The following is a 21,333-nucleotide window of genomic DNA, read 5'->3' as shown; positions in this document are numbered from 1 at the left end:
TGATGACTGAGTGGGGGATTGTGTCAAAGGCATTGGCTAAGTCTAGGTAGGCTGTATGCACAGATATGCCCTCGTCTAAGGCTTTGGTGACTGTCTCGAAGAAGTCCACCAAGTTTAACAGGTATGTTCTTCTTGACAAAGCCAAACTGGGTGGGGATAAGCATTTGGAGATTTCCTATATCTTTGTTAATAAGGTCCACGATGATTCGTTCCATGGCCTTGCAGATAAGGCTGGTAAGGCTAATGAATCGATAGTTCCCAGAGTCAGTGGATGCACCCCCTTTGTACAAAGGGATGACAGTAGCTGTTTTCCAATCCACTGGGATGAAGCCAGTGCTTAGGCTGTGATTAAAAAGTGTGCTCAATGGTGAAGCTAATTCCTGTTTTAACCCATGTAGGACACAGCCTGGGATACTGTCTGGTCCCACAGAGGCTGTGTTTTTGGCTTTGGAGAGGGCACTTTAAGACCTGCTCCTCAGAGATACTAGGCAGGGGGCAGGTGTTTGGGATGCTTTGGGGTATATGTGGTGGGGACAGGGGAGTGAATTTTTCACTAAACCCGTCAACCAGCAGGTTTGCTATATCCAAAAGTTGTATATATGTAGTGCCAGTAACTATGACAAGACAAGACATGAATAACAGTTCAACTCAAATCTGGGCTTTACCTTTGAGGTTATGGATGTAACTAAAGAATGCCTTCTGGATATCCTTAGTTAGGGAAGCTAATTTGGATTCATAGTTAGCTTTAGAGGACTTCACTAGGAGTGTTATTTGCTTGTTTAAGTTGAGGAGGAAGTGTTTCCAGTTTTGAGACCTTTCCTTCCTGCTCTTAGACAGCAATTTCTTTCTTCTATTGTACAGCCTATTAATGGCAGTTGCCCACCAGGCAGGTTTGTTTTTCCTAGAAGATCTTGCTTTGGTTCCATCAGGTACGGCAGAGTCAATATAATTGTACAGGTGCTTGTATAAGCATTGGTGTATAACTCAGCATAGATGTCTGTTTCATCAGTGGGGGGAGGGGCTATGAAGCTATTTAGGCCATCATGTAAAAGGTTGTAATTGGCCTTGGAAAAGTTTTTTAGTCTAGTTGTTTCTAAGTGTGGGGGGGGGGGGGATCTTGTGTTATAGCTACTTCTAGCGAGACTGACTTGTGGTCAGATCTCACCAGGGATGGGACGCACTGGGGGTGGTGCAGCAGTCTTCCATGTTGGTGAGGACCAGGTCCAGGATGTTTGAGCCCCTTGTGGGTGTGTCAATCAGCTGGTCCAGGGCACTGGAGTTAATGAAGTCCATGAACCTTTGGGCAAGTGAGTTAGAACATGTATAATTTACCCAGTCTATGGACAGGTAATTAAAGTCACCCAAAACCACTGTGCTTAGCTGTATCTTGATTAACTCAAGTAGATCCAAGTAGGCTGAGTGAATGTCCTGATTCATGGAGGGGGTCCTATAGCTGGCAATGACTTGAAGAGGGTCTTACCTGCAGTCAATTGCAGCTGAAGTAATTCAAGGGAATTGTGCTGTTTAACCAATCTAGAGATGTTTTTATCTTTAACGAATATTGATACACCACCTTTAGTTCTCATGCCTTCAGTTTGTAGTCAGAACGTGTGGAAGGAAATGTAACCTGGTATAGCTGGGGTGCTCTCCACAGCTCTAAACCAGGTCTCAGTGATTGCACAAATGTCAGCAACTTCCAAAGTGAGGACTGTTTCCAGTGAGTGCAGTTTCTGGTTTAGACTCCTAGCGTTTAGCAGCATAACCTTGAGGTTGTTTTTAGATGGCATTTTTACGTCGGGAATTTTGTTCTTGTGACATTGTCTAAAAAAGGCACTATGGGGATAGTAAGAGCCTTAGCCAGTAACCGAAATCCCAGGGGTGACAAAGGAAGACCATCTCTGGCAAAGTATCGAGGTCTACCGACCATGTCATCCCAGGCTGACAGATACTGGATCCCCTTTGAATGACACCAGAAACTAAGCCAGTTGTTGAGGTCAATCATTTTTTGTTTGTACTGAGGTATCATCCTAGGAGAAGGTAAAATGCTAAAAGGCTAGGGACATACCTGCCTCAGACACATAATCCGAGAGCTCAGTCATGTCTCTCTTCATATAGTCCAGTGAGGTACATCTCAAGTCGTTCACACCAACACGGACTATGATAGAGTCATAAAAGTGCCTGTTGTTGAGAGACCTGAGTGCGTGTGTGATGTGGCAGATCTTGGCATCTGAAAGACAGCTGACTGTGACCTTTTCTTTATCAAACCTGGTGAGAGGAACATCTGTGTGTTTCACAATTGAGTCGCCTATGACTACGATGTTTGTTTTTGTGTTATGCCTTAGGGGCTTGACTGGTGAGACACTGGTGTGTGATATATTATGTGTACTATGTTCTGCAGAGGATGTATTATGTGAAGCGTGCTTGTGTTTATGTTTGAGAGACCTCTGATGTTTAGGTAAACTTCTTGTAAGGACCTCTGCATATGTAGGTTTATGTGTTGTTGGTTTGGTAGGTGCAGGAGGTGAGGTGTGCATGCTGACAACCTGCTTAGTATCAGATGGACTGACTGGTGAGAGAGAGAGCAAGGATTCTAGGTTCTTGATATAGATGCATCTCTCACATAATGAATTTGTGTGGACTAGAAGAAGTGGGTTGTCAGTGTACAAGACGCAACTGCTACATTGCCTCAGGATGCCCATGTCAACCAAGCTGGCTGGAGAAGTTGAGGGAAATTGTCCATCTATAATGCTAGATAAGTTGATGTGGCCAGAAAACAGGCAGAGGACAGGAAAGAACAAGTAAAGTAGAGGACAGGAGAAATGGACAAAAAATATGAAGGACTAGTGGGTAGGATCTGTGTTAGTACCTCAGGAGCTTCTCTGAATGTGTCACCTGTCAGTGAGGGACAGTCATGAGAACTCACCGATGGAGCAACAGCAGAGCACTAAGGGAAAATTTGCAGGCAAAAGTGTTTGCGTCTATAACCACCAATGGTGCCCACTGCTGCCTGCCAGTGAGCGATGCACAAACACAGTGCTTAATTAACCAATAAAAAAGCACAAAACTCAGCCGTTCCAGTAACTTTCAATAAAATGACTTCTAACTGCACACTCCTGCCACTAGGGTGCAGGGGAACCCTCTCCTACAAAAGATGGCCTGATTTAGTGCTCAAGTTATACAAACAGAACTAGATTTAGCAGGTTTGAATCTAGTCTATGCTCCATCAAACAAAGCGCAACAATTTCAGAACAAAAAAAAAACTCAAATAAGCAGTGATATGGTAATAATGCAGTTCAAAAGTGCAATATACAGTGAAAAATTCTACTTATGTTTTGCAGAGATCAGCAGATGGCTTGGATTTGCTTATGTAGCAAATGAGATCAAACTGGTTTAAACAAATTAACCAATAAAAAAAGCTCAAAACTGAGCCCTGTTCCAGCAACCTTCAATCAGATGAGTTCTAACTGCACACTCCTATCACTAGGGTGCAGAGGAACCCTCTTCAATAAAAGATGGCCTGGTTTAGTGCACAAGTTATACAAACAGAACTAGATTCAGCAAGTCTGAATCTAGTCTATGCTACAGCAAACAAAGTGCAACAATTTCAAAAAAAAAAACCAGTTCATATAGCAACGATATGGTAAAAATTGCAGTTCAAAAATACAATATGCAGTGAAAAATGCTACTTAAGTTTTGCAGAGATCAGCAGATGGCTTGGAATTGCTTATGTAGCAAACTGATTTAAACAAATTAACCAATTAACCAATAAAAAAGCCCAAAACTGAGCCCTGTTCCAGCAACCTTCAATCAGATGAGTTCTAACTACACATTCCTGCCACTATGGTAACAAAAGATGGCCTGGTTTAGTGCTCAAGTTATACAAACAGAGCTAGATTTAGCAGGTCTGAATCTAGTCTATGCTACAGCAAACAACGTGCACGAATTTCAGAACAAAACACTTCAGATAAGCAGGTAAAATACGCCTTCAGCAAGCAATTCCCAGCTCAGAAGGGCAGAAGCTATCCTCTCCTCCCACAAGAGTGTAGACTACAAACCTTCTTAATCTAAAATAACTGTCCTGAAGCCCAAGTGCTTAAACCAGAACTATGACATTTTTTTTCAATAACAGGCACATTAAGCCTTCAACCTGCAATTCCCAACTTAGAAGGATGCAAGCTACCTCTCTCCTGCCACAAGAGTGTAGTACACAAACCTTCCTGATGGAAAACAACTGGTATGAAGCCCAAGGGCTTAAACCAAAAGGCTTAGAATAACAGTTACAATTTAATCAGGTTACTAACAAGCAGTGATAAATGCAGCAGAATAAATGCAATTGAACACTTTTAAGAACAAGCAGCAAAAGCAAAATACTGTAATAAAGTAGGAAGAAACACAAATACAGTAAAAGCAACTGAATAAAATGCATTTTTTAAGGTTAAGTGGGAAGGGAGGCAAAAGAAGATAATTAAGAGTTGAGAAACTAAGGGGGTGGGCCTTCCCAAATGATCTCTCTGTACTCAGTAGAATAAGCTGACGAGATGGGACTGGGAGGAGTGTCTAAAATCAGATTTATAGTAGAGGCAGGCAACTCAAAAGGCACCAAATTTAAGAACAGAGCAAGAACTGGATGGATGGCGAATAATAGAATGCAGCCAGATATCAGCAATATTCAGGCAGAGTACAGCAAGCAGGCCACCAAACAAATGCTTTAGCTAAATATAGATATTCCTAACTAAAAGAGCAATGCTGTTTCTCAACTCCTCCCACTAATTAACTGATGTTATTCACTGTATGCAAAGGAACTCTTCGCTAACTTTTTTAACTGACCCTAGCCAAGACGTCTTAAAACCTCCAACAGAACAGAAAACTTAAAACAAAACAAATGTAATACAAGAATGAGATACAAAGTAGAAGTGATCAAACCTTAAATGAAAAGCATCAATTCAAAATAAAATGCGGCCAGAGATCAGCAATATTCAGGCATAGTACAGCAAACAGGCCAGCAAACAAACACTTAGCTAAATAGAGATATTTCTAACTAAAAGAGCAATGCTGTATCTCAGCTCCTCCCACTAATTAACTGATGTTATTCACTGTTTGCAAAGGAATTATTTGCTAACTTTTTTTAACTGACCCTAGCCAAGACCTCTTAAAACTCCAATAGAACAGAAAACTTAAAACAAATCAAATGTAATACAGGAATAAGACACAAAATAGAAGTGATCAAACCTTAAAGGAAAAGTTTCAATTCAAAATAAAATGCAGCTAGAGATCAGCAATATTCAGGGACAGTACAGCAAGCAGGCTAACCAAGTTTGCAGACGATTGCAAACTGGGAGCAGTCATTGATTCCCCCAAGATACTAATATCCTCCAAAAGGGTCTGATACAGACTAATAACTGGTGCCAAAGTCATGGCCTAAAACTCAGTGCTAAGAAGTGCATTATAATATCTTTCAGCAAGACAGCCACTCCTGCAAACTACCACATTGATACTACATCCCTGAAAGTAGAACCTGTAGACGCGGACTGTCCAACATGTTTCTACTGTGATGATGAAATCATTCCAAACTGCAAAACTTATATGTAAAGGTATGGCGTTTAAGTTCAAACAAGTCATTTACTCTGCCCTCAGCAGACCTATCACTGAGTTCAATGCCCCTTTTGGTATGTACTTCACCAGGCATATGCAGCAACTGGAGCTTTCACAGAGATTTCTCATAAAAAGAATAAAAATGCTAGAAAACAAGTTCTACACAGCTGAACTGTTGTAAAAATGTCACAAGAAAGTAAAAATGTATAGTGCTATGGATGTTACCTTAAGTTGTGATTGTTACTTCTACCTGACAATTACTTTTTGTGTTTCAGGACAGAAAATATAGAAGCAGGTCAGGGGGGTGACAGTGGGAGCTGCCATGGATCCTAGTTTTGCCAGCCTCATAACAGTCTACTGGAAGGAACACAGTATTTACAATTTTTCTTTTGAATTGTATCACTTGTTTTTTTTTCATTTTATTAATGGCATATTATTTGTGAGGTGTAGTAGTGAATGTGAGTTGCAAATATGCTGTTAATGCTGACTCTTTTACCATGTCTTTGGATGTTTGTATTTCTTATGATGTAGAATGTGGAATTACAGTATATAAGGAACTCAGGACAGCAGAATATCATGAAAAGAAGAATAAACAAAGTGTCACTTCCTTCTTTCAGTTTGTGTTTCATTAATCATGAAAATAAAAAGACAACTCATAATTTGAAAGTATGACAATAATTTGGCATTGAGAAACAAGGAACAGCAATCCTATATGAGGATAGCTGTATACAGACATATGCTAGTGTAATAGAAAGACATAATTATTGACGTCCCTCTACAAAACTAGTAACTTGCTTAATAAACTGCTCCAACAAGGAGTGTTCAGAAATTCCAGTTGCATTTTTCTACATCATTTAGGAATATACGTTGTATAACTGTTATGTAGCTGTCCAAAATGATAAAGAAGCAAGCAGATTTTTTAAAGGGATTTACCTATAACGAAAGCGACTTCCTTTGAAAAATATGCTACTGCTGGACACAGTCTTGATCTGACTTGATTTTGTATACCTAAAAAGAAAAAAAATTACATTGTCACATTTTTGATAAACAGACTATGTAGTCATATTACTAATATACAGATTTGCAATAAGACAAAACAGACTACAGCCACTGTCTGCTATAGGTGTATGAGGGTAACCTCTCATGCTGTACCTTTTTTCAAATTTTAATTAACTTATTTCTTAATCAGGTATGCCCACTGGGCACCCTTTTCAGGGTTTACCCAGGAGCATTGTATGGTAAGCAATTTGTTCAAAGTCATACAGTCTGTGAGTGGAAATGTAGGCAATCAAACTCAGGACTACAGGACAAAGCTCATTAGGGCCTCATAGCCAGAACCACCTGAGTTAAGATGTCAAACAACCTCCTCTTTGGAGGGCTGCAGGTGTGCATGCGTGTGTTTTCTGAGCTAAACTGCCAGTCTACCTCCTAGTGTGTGAGTCGGTGTATGCATGCATACATGACCGTGTAGTATTTTGAGCAGGTGTAGGACTGCCTTTGCCAAAACTGTATAACACCAAAGGATTTCTGCTCAGTCTAAGGAAGAAGCATGCTGTAGAGTATGAGACTTGTTCATCTATCTCTCTCTCCATGAAGTTAGACAATGTGATGAGTACGCAGTCAGTGGGTGTGAGATATCCACCATGACTGACATTAGGAATAAGAGTATTGTGGAGATGGATTGCCAAATAGAGGAGAAAGAGGTGCAACATAGTAGCGAGGACAATATTTATTTACAAAATTGCCAAGTGGTTGTTTGGCAAACACTAGGCCAATGCAGCTTAGCATAAATTAAATAAATAAATAAAGTCAGCAAACAGATTAATGACAACCACTTTTACCACTATGAAGAACAAAAGAATAAAAGAAAATCTCCTAGATGTTTTCATGATACGTAGACAGTGAAAACATTGCCTTAACGTATCATGCTGCAACTTACTTGTGACGTTTGCAAAGCTTCACTTCCACATACAGGGCCCAATTCCTAAAGACTTCCTCTCAGTGTAAGTGACCACAGAGAGCAGGTATTTTGGAATCTGTCCCTCACTGTAAGCCTTTTTATAGATAGTCTTTACACCCAAAGTCACTTACACTGACAGTAGGCTTATACTGACAGCACCTGTTTTGGAATCTGGCACTTAACTCCCCATGGTGGTACCAGTTGCACTTGGATGTGAAAAATTTTAAAACAAAAATTAACAAAGTGCATTAATCACAATGAGTATCATCAGACTGACAGTGCGTAATATAATGCTTTATTTATGTATTTCTTTTTTAGGTAATTGCTTGCATCAAAATGACATTCTTGTGTTCTTTCTTTTTTACATATTGCAGATAATATAAAAGCAATGTAAAAATATGAGTGCAGTGTATATGAGAAAAAGATCAGTCAGAACACAAATGAGCACTTTTGATGTTAAGTTGATTCCATTGTATACAATGTAATTTAGTATCATTAGCATAAATAATACTTTGGGATACACAAAATAACATTTTTTGCCTATATTTCAGAATAGACGTTTTATGGTATTCTCCAACAAGAAACATTTTTATTAGAGCAATCAACACCCTAAACACAGGGTATAATGAATCACATTTCCATGTGGAACTTTTCTCTCATATATCTACTCCCACGATTAAATAACTCATTTCATCATTTCAATCTCATTGCACATCAGATTTAAAAAATACACCCTTATCAAGCTTTTAACATTTGAAAGCATAACCACAACTTCTGTGGTTTTCAATACTTTTAACAGTAGGACTCAAAAAAACCTTGTATTACTCTGTTGCACAAATGAAAGTAAAAACAAATGCTTATGCCTTCTGCCAAATAAGTTTTATATAGCAAATATGCATCTTTCTTTCATTTACTTGTTCATTCATTCTCTGATTTTCCACTAATCCAATGCAGGATAATAGGGGACCCAGTGACATTCCCAGTGCTCACTGATCTGACAGCACAGAAGGTGATCCAGAGCATGGTGCCAAACCATCACAGAATATATAAACACACACACACACACACACACACACACACACACACACACACACACACACACACACACACACTCTCTCAATGTATACACTGTTGAGCAATTCACAGTAGTCATCTATGGCACGTCTTGTGACTTAAATTGGATCACCCGAAGAAAGCCCACACAGACACATGGAGTCTTTGCAAAAATGAAATGGAGAACCAAGCACTGTGGGGCACCAATGCAATCCTGTTACAACTCATGACTCTAGAATGTCACCCATCAAAGATGAAGTGCATAAGCATGCATACAATGTACTGGTACTGCATCTGTACTACACCCTTATACTGTTTCACACCAGTGTACAGGGACACACAAGAATTGGCTGGGGGTGCAGTGAACTCCATGTATTTTGGAAGAAGATGAAAATGCTAGTACAGCGCTGCATGCAACAACTGCTCTCATCATGTCATACTACTTTATGCTTACAACCTGGTGGTGATGGAAAATTCAAGGGACAGATTTTTACAAAGATGTTTATCATACAGTCACACATACATATACTCATGCAAGCAGTGGGATTCCCCTTGGTAATTTTTGGTAGGATTAAGTCTCCAGGTGTTATATGGCGCTTCAGAGCTCTGCAGCTCTGAGCCACAGAAGAAATAAAATCTAACACAATCACTATGCAGAACTCCAGTTGGAGGTTGGTAATCATACCTAACTATAAATGTGCTTCCCACTTACAACACTTCTCTGGAAATGATAATCAGTCTGTAAACAGGCAGCTAGGGCTAGCTGCAGTAGTACCTGTAGGGGGATACCACAAAGGATTCTGAAAGACATTATGACGGCAAGTAACTCTAGCAGGTATCACCTCCCTCCATGCATATGTCATACTTCTTACACATTCTTTTTTAGTTATAAAGGAAAATCAATTAGAATTAAGAAAACATTTGATTAGCATCTTTGTATCTGATATAAACACTAACAGCAACCCACAATAGACTATAATGGCATGGGTGTAACTTATGCAGGATAGATCATTATTAAGAAGGCTATGCCAGTAACTCCAACTGCCTAAGAGTAATGCTACTCAATGCCAGAAGTCTAAATCTCAAGATGCACGCACTCGAAACTCTCCTTAGCATGGAGAACATCGATATCTGTGCAGTAACAGAAACCTGGTTCAAGGCTCCCGAGAGCACCCCAGCACTACCAGGTTATACCTCATACCATGTTTTTCGGCCCCAAAACTTGGACCGAACCACAAAAGGAGGGGGAGTATCAATATTCGTCAAAGATACCCACACCTCCAGGTTGGTGGCACAGCACGAAGCATCAGAGACTATCCATGTGCAACTAACAGTGGGTAAAACTGCCTTCCAGTTTATAGCCTGCTAAAGACCACCCTCCCAAACCCAGGAACCCCACTCGGCCTTCCTGAGAACACTGGAAAATATGAAGGTCTCTCCAAACACCATTATATTGGGCGACTTCAACTACCCAAACATAGACTGGGAGCATTACTCTAGCTCCAACACCCTAGCCCAAAGGTTCCTAGAATTTATAAACTCAAATGCTATGGAACAACTTGTTACCACTCCCACAAGAGGGGAAAACATACTGGACCTGATAATCACCAACATGGGGACTCTATGCTCCAGACCAGAAGTGTATCACTCACTGGTAAGATCATTCCATAAACTAATCTCACTAGATATTCACATCTCGACCCCACCCCCTCCCCAATAAACCACAGTGAAAAACTTCTCTAAAGCAAATTTCACACTCCTCAAAACCGAGGTGGAATCCTTCAAAGCCCCCGGGCCTGTGGAAAATACGGGCCAGACCGCAGAATCCTTTATAAACGCATTCTATGAACACCTTCAGGAATGCATGGATCATGCAATCCCAAACAAAACCAAGACCCAATCCTCCAAAGGCAGGCGTCCTGTCTGGTGGACCCCAGCCATAAACAAACTATACAATAGAAGGAGGAAGCTACTACATGATAGAGCAAAATCCCAAAAAGGGAAGGCATCTCTGATCAGTATTAGCAAAAAACTATGGGCACTCATACAATCGTCTAAGGCCAGCTTCGAGAGAAAAATTGCACAGGACACTAAGGATAATCACAAGGCTTTCTTTAGTTATGTTAGGAACCTGGTTGGGAATTCCCAGATATGCTCAGAATTAGTCCAAAATGACAAAAAATACACCAAACCCACAGACAATGCCAACATCCTAGCTGACAGGTTCAGTGCAAACTTCTCCCCTCCTTCCCCACCAAAAGGGCAAATATCTATCCCAGCAGAGTTCTGCCCTCCTGACATCTCAGATGCTCAGGTAAGAGCCGCCCTTTCCAAAGCAAAAAACACAGCATCAATGGGACCAGACGGTGTCCAGGGCTGCGTCCTACATGAACTCCAAGAATAACTAAACCCAAACATAAAACTACTGTTCAATCTCAGCCTTACTACAGGATATGTACCCAAAGAGTGGCGTACAGCAACAGTGGTCCCTCTCCACAAAGGTGGTGCCTCAACGGATCCTGGAAACTATCGCCCTATAAGCCTGACTAGCTTGGTCTGCAAAGCTATGGAAAGGATCATCATGGACCTCATAAATAAAGATATTGGGGACCTACAGACACTGGATCCTACCCAGTTTGGCTTTGTTAAGGGCAGATCCTGCCTCTTAAACCTGGTCGATTTCTTTGAAACAGTCACCAAAGGCCATTGACGAGGGGAAGATGGTCCACACAGCCTACCTGGACCTCGCAAAAGCCTTCGATACAATACCCCACTCGGGCATTGTAGATAAGCTCACCAGCTTAAATATAAACCCCTATGTCACTAGATGGGTTGCAAACTGGCTCAAGGACAGAACCCACATGGTTAGAATTGCTGGAGCCATGTCAGACTCCAAACCAGTAACAAGTGGCATCCCACAAGGCTCAGTCCTGGGACCTCTCTTGTTCGGTATATATTTCTCGGAGGTACAGGCCAACATGGATGGACTGTGGCTGACCAAGTTCGCAGATGACTGCAAATTGGGTGCCATAATCGACTCTCCAGCCCATACAAGCATCCTACAAAAGGGCCTCATAGAAACAGACAACTGGTGCCAGAGCCATGGCCTCAAGCTAAACGCCAAAAAGTGTATAGTCATCCCCTTCGGCAAAAACAAAGTGTCCACAAATTACCACATAGATGGTAATCCATTAAGTACGGAAGAAGTAATTAGGGACCTGGGGACCCAAGTTGATAGAAATCTCTCATTCGACAACCACGTGGCCAAAGTGGTTAGAAAAACATTTTTTATAGCCCACCTAATCATGAAGGGATTCACATCTAGATCAGGGGAGGTCATCGTGCCTCTTTACTCATCCCTCATCAGGCCCATAATTGAATACAATGCCCCTTTTGGGATGTACCTTACCAGACACCTGCAGCAACTGGAAAGACCCCAAAAGTACCTCACCAAGAGGATCAAAGGTCTCAAAGAAATGCCATATGCTGCCCGGTTAAAGAAACTCCAGCTCTACTCAGTGGCATACCGCCTGCTCAGAGACGATCTGTGCCTGACGTATAAAGCCATGTCCAACCCGGAATTAATGGACATGCTGCACCTCAGAAAATCCAAATCCCATCGAGCTATGCGCTCGAGAGACTTGAACCTCAGCACTGAAATAAATAGGACATGCTGGAGGGACAGATTCATAACCCAGAGGCTCCCTTCACTCTGGAATAAAATCCCAGTCCAGGTTACGCAGAGTCTCTCATTGACTCTCTTCAAGAGGAATCTTGATGAGTGGATGGGAGATCGTAGATTTACTCCGGGTATCACTTCTGTGTCACTGTTAGACAGAGGCACAGTATACTAACCTCAAAAAAGGGCATAGCAAAATTCATTTAAAATGGGTGGTGAAAGCCAAACACACTCTGGCTAGGCTTGTAAATGCCCTAGGGCAGATAGCCTAGTATGAACCTATGAACCTTAGTATTTCTGGTCCCCGGGTAAAAAGGTTTGTATCTCCAAAGTGATATGACACTTTCACAATAAATTCACAAGGATTTACACAACAGATATTACCTTTAAAATGCTTTTAGACTGTGCTGCTGGCTTTAAAGGCAAAGTTTCATTTACATTTTGAATTTTAATGGCAAAAAAAAAAATTTTAATTTCACTTTTATACTGTAACAGTACAACGAGAGTGATGGTATCTTGCTACCATACACAGTTGCCAGCACCTTTCTTCCTCTCCCATCCTGTAAGCTAAACATCAGGTCATGGTGCACATTTCCAGTACCACCTACCATGTATGAACTTCTGTGTCAATCAACAGTTTGGACTTCAGGGTAGGCAGCTTTGTGGCAGTGGCTTAGCTAGAGTTTGTGCCACCTGGGGGTGTCTTTGAGTTTGCTGCCCTTCCCCCCTCACAACATCATGGTCAAATGGGGCCACCCATACACAGCCCTCCCCCCTGCAGCTATGCCAGTGTCCCAATACTTGGCTATTTCTCCCCATTTACCATAACACTGTAATGTGCATACTGCTTTATGCTTTACTTACACAATGATTATTTGGATTTCATTTAAAACTTTTATTTTAAATTTTATAGCACAAACACCGATAGACATCTGCTAAACAACGCAATACAGTCTCACAAGAAAAACAGACTTAGCATTAAAACTTCTTTGCCCGTAAAACTCACATTCATTGAAACAGCATTGAAATCCACATTCAAAGAAAATACATCTGGCTAGAGGAGGATAACATTTACCTTTGGACTGTTTTCAAATCATAGGCCCTTTGTACACATATTTAGGACCATGCAAACATACAGTACATGTGTTCTTTGATTTACCTTCTTGATTGTATTAAATTATATTCCTTGTATCATACACCACACTTGTTAGAGCATGTTTTAACTTTATTGTTTTGAACATTTTTCCATTAAGCAATGAAACAAAATGTATGAACCATTAATGACAAAAGTGCCCAATTCAGAACATTTCCATCATAAAATATACTCAAACTTTTGTCATTATAATCCACCAGTATCAGTAAATATGCACAATGTTTGCAGAAGTAAAAGTCATCTAAATAATTCCACATTAAAGAGATCTGTAACTAATGAAGAGAGTGCTGCTAGCAAACAACATTATATTTCCTTGTTTCATCTACAAATAAAGTACCTGTTGCACTTGAAGAATAAATTGCCTATGTTACATTAAAAAAAAAATAATCTAGTAATGTTGCAATAGGGAATGGATGGCAAACTGATAACAGGTTACTAGGTATCTCCTCCAAAGGAGGACATTCACAGGACTGCAATATCCATTCCCTTTAAATTACAACACAGTACAGTATCAGCAATCCATCTACATACTGTGCGAGAAGAACCCACAGCCTTCTGTATCAAAAACAAGTATACTACATGATGTGCTACTATCAATGCAAACAGACTTGGCATAAGCAGCAGTAAACTTCTCTTCCCCTGAGGCTCTCAGCTCCTTGTAAAATCACTTGACACTCAACTAAATCTTTCAACTTTGCAGCACAAGAAATCTGAAAAAGCCAACATTTATGGGGGGGGGGGGGCAAAGGTCCAAAACCAGGGAAACATTTTAAATATTGCTTGTATAATCTTAGAAAGTTGCTAGAATTAAGTGATAGGAAGACTGAAACTTAAATGGCCATCATTATTTAGTGAATTCGGTTCTTCTCACTGATTTGTCAGAAAACCACAATATTTTAAGAGGAACGGACCAAAGGTATGAGACAAACATTCCAGATATTTTGTGAATATCTTGACAGTTGAGAGCTTGAATCACAAGTGGTGGTATGGGTAGACAATTCAGACTCTTGTTTCTTGTAACTAAGGTACAGGGTTTGAGCCTGAGTAACACTAACCACCAGGTATACCTAACTGGGGCATTTTACACACACACACACACACACACACACACACACACACACACACACACACACACACACACGCTAACAATAAGAACCCATCAGCATCAACACACACACCATTAACAATAAGAACCCACCAGCATCAACAAACACACTATTAACAATAAGAACCCACCAACACACACCATTAACAATAAGAACCCACCAACACACACACACACACACACACACACACACACACACTATTAACAATAAGAACCCACCAGACACACACACACATACACACACACACACACACACATTAACAATAAGAACCCACCAGCATCAACACACACACACAATTAGCAATAAGAAACCACCAGCATCAACACACACGCACACACACACACACACACACACACACACACACACACACACATACACACCACTAACACACACACACACACACACACACACACACACACACACACACACACACACACCATTAACAACAAAAACCCAGCAGCACCAACACACGCACAACATTAACAATAAGAACCCACCAACACACACACACACACACACACACACACACACACACACACACACACACACCATTAACAATAAGAACCCACCAGCGTTAAAACACACACACACACACACACACACACACACACACACACACACACACACACACACACACACACACACACACACACACACACACACACACACACACACACATACACACACACACACACACACACCATTAACAATAACAACCCATCAGCACTAACACACACAGACCATTAACAATAAGAACCCACCAGCACCAACACACACCACTAACAATAAGAACCCACCAGTAACAGCACACATACACCATTAACAATAAGAACCCTCCAGCATCAATACACACACACCATTAACAATAAGAACCCAGCATCAACATGCATGCCCCCATCATTAACAATAAGAACCCAACAGCAGAATTAAATCGGGTGAACCCAGCAGCAGCAGAATTAAATCGGGGGAACCAGCAGCAGAAACAACACTTGGGCAGCAAAATTCAACTTTTCTTACTAAGAAGCAGCAATAAGAACCAGCAAAACAAATTGTGAGCAGCAATAAGAAAACTCAACTCTCCTTACTTGGAACAGGTAGCAAAATTATCAATCCAAACCTATATTTAAAAATTGCGCAGGCGGAAAGTAAGAAGAACAAGACGTCTACAATGAATGCACGGATGTGATTCTAAGGGACTGTTCTTAAAGAAGAACGCCCTTGGAAAAACATTTTTTTTTTAATTAAAACTATTAAAGTAGGCAGTCCCAAAAGTGTTGCCAGTGGCGGACTGCCACTCTTACCCCCCCCCCCCAGCTATGCCACTGCTCTGTGGCATAGAGGAATAATGCCCTAACTACAGACCAGAAGACCTGGGTTTGATTAGCATCTAAGGTGTCTGAGACTCAAGCATGGAAGGATAGGCAGGCCAACTCCATGAAGGAGCGCATTTGTTGATGACGCTCATGACGCTCTCTAAGGTGAGGTGTGGTCCAATGAGAGGAGCAGCTTTCGTACATTAGTCAGTGAATGTAGGGGAGGGAACAGGGAAAAGTTCATAATAAAGACAAAATTCCCCTGAATGGAATTTGGACTGCTGAGACCCTCAGGATGCCCTTAGGATCCATGACTGGCCCCAGCAGATATGGAGTAAGTCCAGGGGGATAGCAGTAGCTGGTAGATCCAGCCTAGCTGTAGGGCACTGAACAGCAGTACCTTCAGGATGATTGTGGGGGGGGGGGATAAAAAAATTTGGACTCCAGGGAATCTCAAAAGTCAAGACTGCATCTAGGCAATCAGTGAGAGGGAAAATCAGTAAACAGAAATGTATGAACTAACCTAATCTTACTTACTTCTTTACTACTGCTAACCCATCTGACACATTACCATTCTACCCTTAAAAAAAGTCAACCATTCTCAGTCCATATTCTTCACTACACCATAACAAAACATAACAATTATTTCACAATAAGCTTTCAGCTCTAAAACCTCACTTGTACTGAACTCCTACAACCCAAATATTTATAACCCAAACTAGCCATAAAAAAAACTTGACTCGTCAGCAGGAACATACACCTTCTCTTCCTGGTTCATATTCATATGTAGGGAGTATATTGTTACTCCTCTGTTACATATCTACACCCTTTGCTTAACTAAAAACTGTATGCCCAATATATGAAAAGCAGGAAGAATCATACCTCTTCTCAAAACATCCAACCCCAAGATAACTATTGATTATTGTCCAATCGCCATCCTCCTTACCCTTGGGAAAATCTTAGAAAAACTGAGCTGTTATCAACACACAAAACTAGGACCAGCACCTCCTCAAAATATGATACTAGATCTTATAACAAAATTTAAAAATATATTACTCTTTAGTAACATACATCTGAATTCAGGTCCAGTGTCCAAGCATAAAACAACCCATGGATCCCATATAGGAACAAAGTACCCAGCCTAAAAATATGTCACAGTAGCACTCAAAGCATTTGTAACAAACCTTCAGAAATGCGCTCATACATAGCCGCTTACTTCCCAGACATAGACACAATAACTGAAACTGTTTAAAATCCAAGACAAACGATGCAGAATTACTACGTCTCGGTTCTGACACAGTTAAACCAAACAGCAAAGAGGGCTGGAGATGTAGCAGTCTTAGACTCAACCAAACTAAAAAAAGCTATTAAAAGCTACTACAAAAATTAAAACACAAAACTTTAACATCAGACTATATTTCTCCATAACATCTTTAGACAGCAACTGATACTATATCATACCCTGTAGCCATACTGGTCAACTGCTCTATACAAGAATCCTATGTCTCATTCTGTAGAAGTAATCGTATATTCTCCTGCTCCACAACAGAAGCACCTTCTTTTAACTTGCATATTACAGATCCATAGACATCCTACTCCCATGTTCTAAAACTCTAGGAAAATGTATCCACCAGCAAATTTTCACATGCCTTTGCACGAATAAGCTGCTCTCATCAACTCAATCTGGCTTTCAACAGGACACAGTACAGAAACAACACTGATATCCTTCTTAAAAACAATAAACCAAAAGTGTAACCAGGATGAAATTATAGCATCTTTACTCTTGAACTAAGGCATTCTATACTGTATCTCACCAGCTGCCCTTAAACACTCAGATGTAGGACTAAACAGTAGTACAATGAATGGGTTCAGTTGCTATCAGAGTCTACAAATACAATGTTTCCACTGACAGGCAGCTTTCTCTACCTGCCAGTCAGAAGGGTCCAGTATTGAACCATTACTTTTCAACATCTTCATTAAGGAGATGCATACCATCTTCAAACATGCTACAGTAGTCCAGTATTCTAACAATGCTACAATAATATGCCATGCTGGGACATATCACAGCTCCGGACTATGATTCAAGAACCCTTCACTTCCATAGAAAACTAGTTAATCAAATCACACCTTCCCCTACGTGCTAAAAACTATGTTAATTCGGTTGCACCTAGCATTTTCTAAGGCAACTCAAATATCCTTGACACTGTGTTATTAAATAAAACAGTCACAGAACCTGTATCTCACACTAAACTGTCAAGGGTGATGATAGACCAAAACCTGAAATTGAAGCACCACATAAACTTTGCAACGTACAACACAAAAATAGAATCTAGGACTTCTTTACAAAGCCAAACACCACCTCTCTGATCATACCTTGAAAACCACTTCTCATACATTTGTGCTATCCAGCCTAGCCTGCTGAATGCATCATCTATACTGACTAACCTCCAATCAAATCAACTGAACAAAACAGAACAACCCAATAATAATGTTAACAAATTTGCTATTAACATCCCCAACAAAAACAGCACTGTATAACCCTCAATAAACTAGGCTGGAGAAAACAATAAAACACCCTAACTTGCTGTCACCTTAAAGCAGCACATAAAACCCAATGAAAACCTGAAATATGTCCCACTATTAGTATCCTTTTATAATGCCACACCCCAGTAAATGAACTGAGATCTAAAAAAATAGAATTTAATTCTACCACAAAAATGCCAATCACCATGGAGATGCACTTTATTTTGCCTGCATAGCTAAACTGTGGACTGGAATTCCTACAGAACTCATGGAAACATCAAACCTGAAACTAATTATAATATACCTAAACTGAATCTAACTGTCCGTGCTCACATTGCACCCTCCTATTCTTTTAGATTAAGCAGTTGTAGTGTTAAACTGATTATACTCCCAAACAAGCACAGCTTAAACTCCTCTATTAGTTCTTCCTAGCTACTATTCTGCCATCTTCTCCAAACAAAACTCCTCTGCTAAGTTCTCCCTAACTATTTTATTTATTTATTTATTTATTTATACAATTTGTCAACTGGGGTAGAACACTGATCCTACAATGGACCAATTTCAGTCTCAGTCCAGAATGTGAACACACATCATGGAAAAAAATATAAAAATAATTTATACAATAAAAGAGCACACTAAAAACAAAGAAACAGTTAATACACAATACAAAAAAAATATTTAAGAAGGTAGTCAACAGAAACCACTAAGTATATAATTTACATCAGTTAGAGTATGACATGTTAGGAGTTAGAGAGGAAATGTTATAGTGAAAATAATCAGCAATATGTGTCGGAGATTAGGGAAACTATGTTATGTGACCCGAAGTAGATCAATTACCAGCAGGTTGTGCTGTGGGATGTTTTGTGACCAAAAGGAGTAGTTAGAGAGGTCTTTAAGATGAGAGGGAAGATCCCTCCAGAGCTTGGGTCCAAAGGAAGAAAGGGAGTAGTTAGAACATTGAAGTCTTGTTTTAGGTGCTTGAAGTAAGGCCATAAGTGGCTATGAGATCTAAGGTTACATTAAGGAGGCTGTGTAAGCAAGCTAAGGAAAAAGAAGGGCAGGAGTTTCCCTTCAGAAGCAAGAACATTTGAGAACCAAGAAGTAAACTGGATCACTGCTGAACTGGCAGCCATTTGGCTTTGGCTAGTATAATGCAGTGGTGTTCATACTTTGGGGAAAGGGTAATGAAGCAGCAGATGGAGTTGGAGAGTGTTTGGAGGGTAGTAGAGTTTCTTTTGGAGGCAAATGCTACAAGAGATAGGCAAGACCTAAGTTGGGCTAGAAGAATTACTAGTAACCATAAACGGAGGATGCAAAACAAACTAGTAAGCAAACAAAGCACCCTGAATCACTGCTAGGTAGGCACACTGTTTAATAAGCTGAACAGTTCACAAATAACACAAACGCTGATAGTAATGCAGTTGAGTGAGCTGCCCGATAAGCTTCCTGAGCTCACCGACCTCATTAGTCTTAGCTCCACAGTTAGCCATAGACCCAACAGGTGATTCCATCCAAAAGAAATACTAGTAACCATAAACGGAGGATGCAAAACAAACTAGTAAGCAAACAAAGCACCCTGAATCACTGCTAGGTAGGCACACTGTTTAATAAGCCGAACAGTTCACAAATAACACATCCAAAAGAAATACTCAGGAAGCTTATCGGGCAGCTCACTCAACTGCATTACTATCAGTGTTTGTGTTATTTGTGAACTGTTCGGCTTATTAAACAGTGTGCCTACCTAGCAGTGATTCAGGGTGCTTTGTTTGCTTGGGCTAGAAGAATCCTTTACCAACAGCATTTCTTGTTTGGAGGGACAGCAAAGATGATTTTTTGGCCCAGAAGAGTAGGGAATTTATCTTTTTTACAGGTGTTTTGTGATGATGTGAGGCTATGCCAGGAGAAGTACGGCAGTGGATGTGTAACATATGCCAGCATAGTTACCTGGAGTTTTGTAAATAATTATATGTCATTTGTATATCAAACTGATTTGTACAAGTGCTTGTTTTGAAAATGTATTTGTAAAGCTGCTTGTGTTAAAAATATGCCAACAGTGGATCTTGCTGGAGAGAAAAGAAATACACCTGTAGGTCAGACTGTATTGTAACTATTGAAATGAATATATTGTAGCAGAGGATACTGGAAGAGAAGCTAACATTGAAAAATATTCTGAAATTAAATTACATGGTTTGGGCCACAAAGACTGTATCTTACAGATCTGATTGGAGCCAGAGACAAAATGTCTGAGAAAACCAGGACTAGGAACCATACTATATTGTCCTTATGGGTGAATTAATTGCTACCCTGGAAGGGTAGAAGTTTTTGAAATGTTTTTATAGCTTCCAGGTGCTATAACACATCTTATCAAAGCTGTGTGTCTGTGTGTGTGTGTGTGTGTGTGTGTGTGTGTGTGTGTGTGTGTGTGTGTGTGTGTGTGTGTGTGTACGTGTGCATGTGTGTGTATTATGACACATATGTGCTAGATTCTGGTTCAGTTTTTAGTAAAGGGAGTAGTATGGGAACCACAGTCAAATCACCAGATGTATGTGATGTCATTCTGTAATCCAGCACTGAAATTACGTTTTAATACTAGATGAGACAGAAGTTTCAGGGCAGTCTGTTTGTGTAACCTGACAAAAGAAGGACCACTCACCCACGTCATCTTGCCTAATTTAGTAAGTAACCAGGGAACAGTAATTCTTTAGATCAGTCAGGAAAATATAGTGAGATTAGTTAAGCACTGTTTTCTTCGTATCTGTATGAATATATCCAGCTGGGTTATTTTTAATATTTCTTGTGCTTGAAACTCTGGTGTTTATTGTAAATAGATATTTAGTATTTGTTACACAGACCACCGCTTGCTTTACCATAAAGGGTGAATCCTCACAGTTAAACCACAATGGGTTGTAAAAAACAGCAACACCGTCCACTGGAATCAAACGTATTTAATACGA

The 21,333-nt window shown here is 40.3% G+C and overlaps 1 protein-coding gene across 1 annotated transcript in view; it reads right to left on the bottom strand.

The window, feature by feature from the left end:
- FRMD3 (FERM domain containing 3) overlaps positions 1-21,333 on the bottom strand; it is a 1,518,736-nt gene that overhangs the window by 365,059 nt on the left and 1,132,344 nt on the right. The window contains exon 10 of the mRNA XM_044082188.1: positions 6,526-6,600. Coding sequence (XP_043938123.1) covers positions 6,526-6,600 — 75 coding nt within the window. The remainder of the gene's footprint in view (positions 1-6,525; positions 6,601-21,333) is intronic.

Source organism: Protopterus annectens, chromosome 9.part0 (genome assembly GCF_019279795.1).
Source record: "Protopterus annectens isolate FY-2018-M chromosome 9.part0, PAN1.0, whole genome shotgun sequence".
Taxonomy (NCBI): Eukaryota; Metazoa; Chordata; order Ceratodontiformes; family Protopteridae; genus Protopterus; species Protopterus annectens.
Note: the sequence above shows the minus strand (reverse complement) of the source record. Positions and strands in the feature narration are given on the sequence as shown.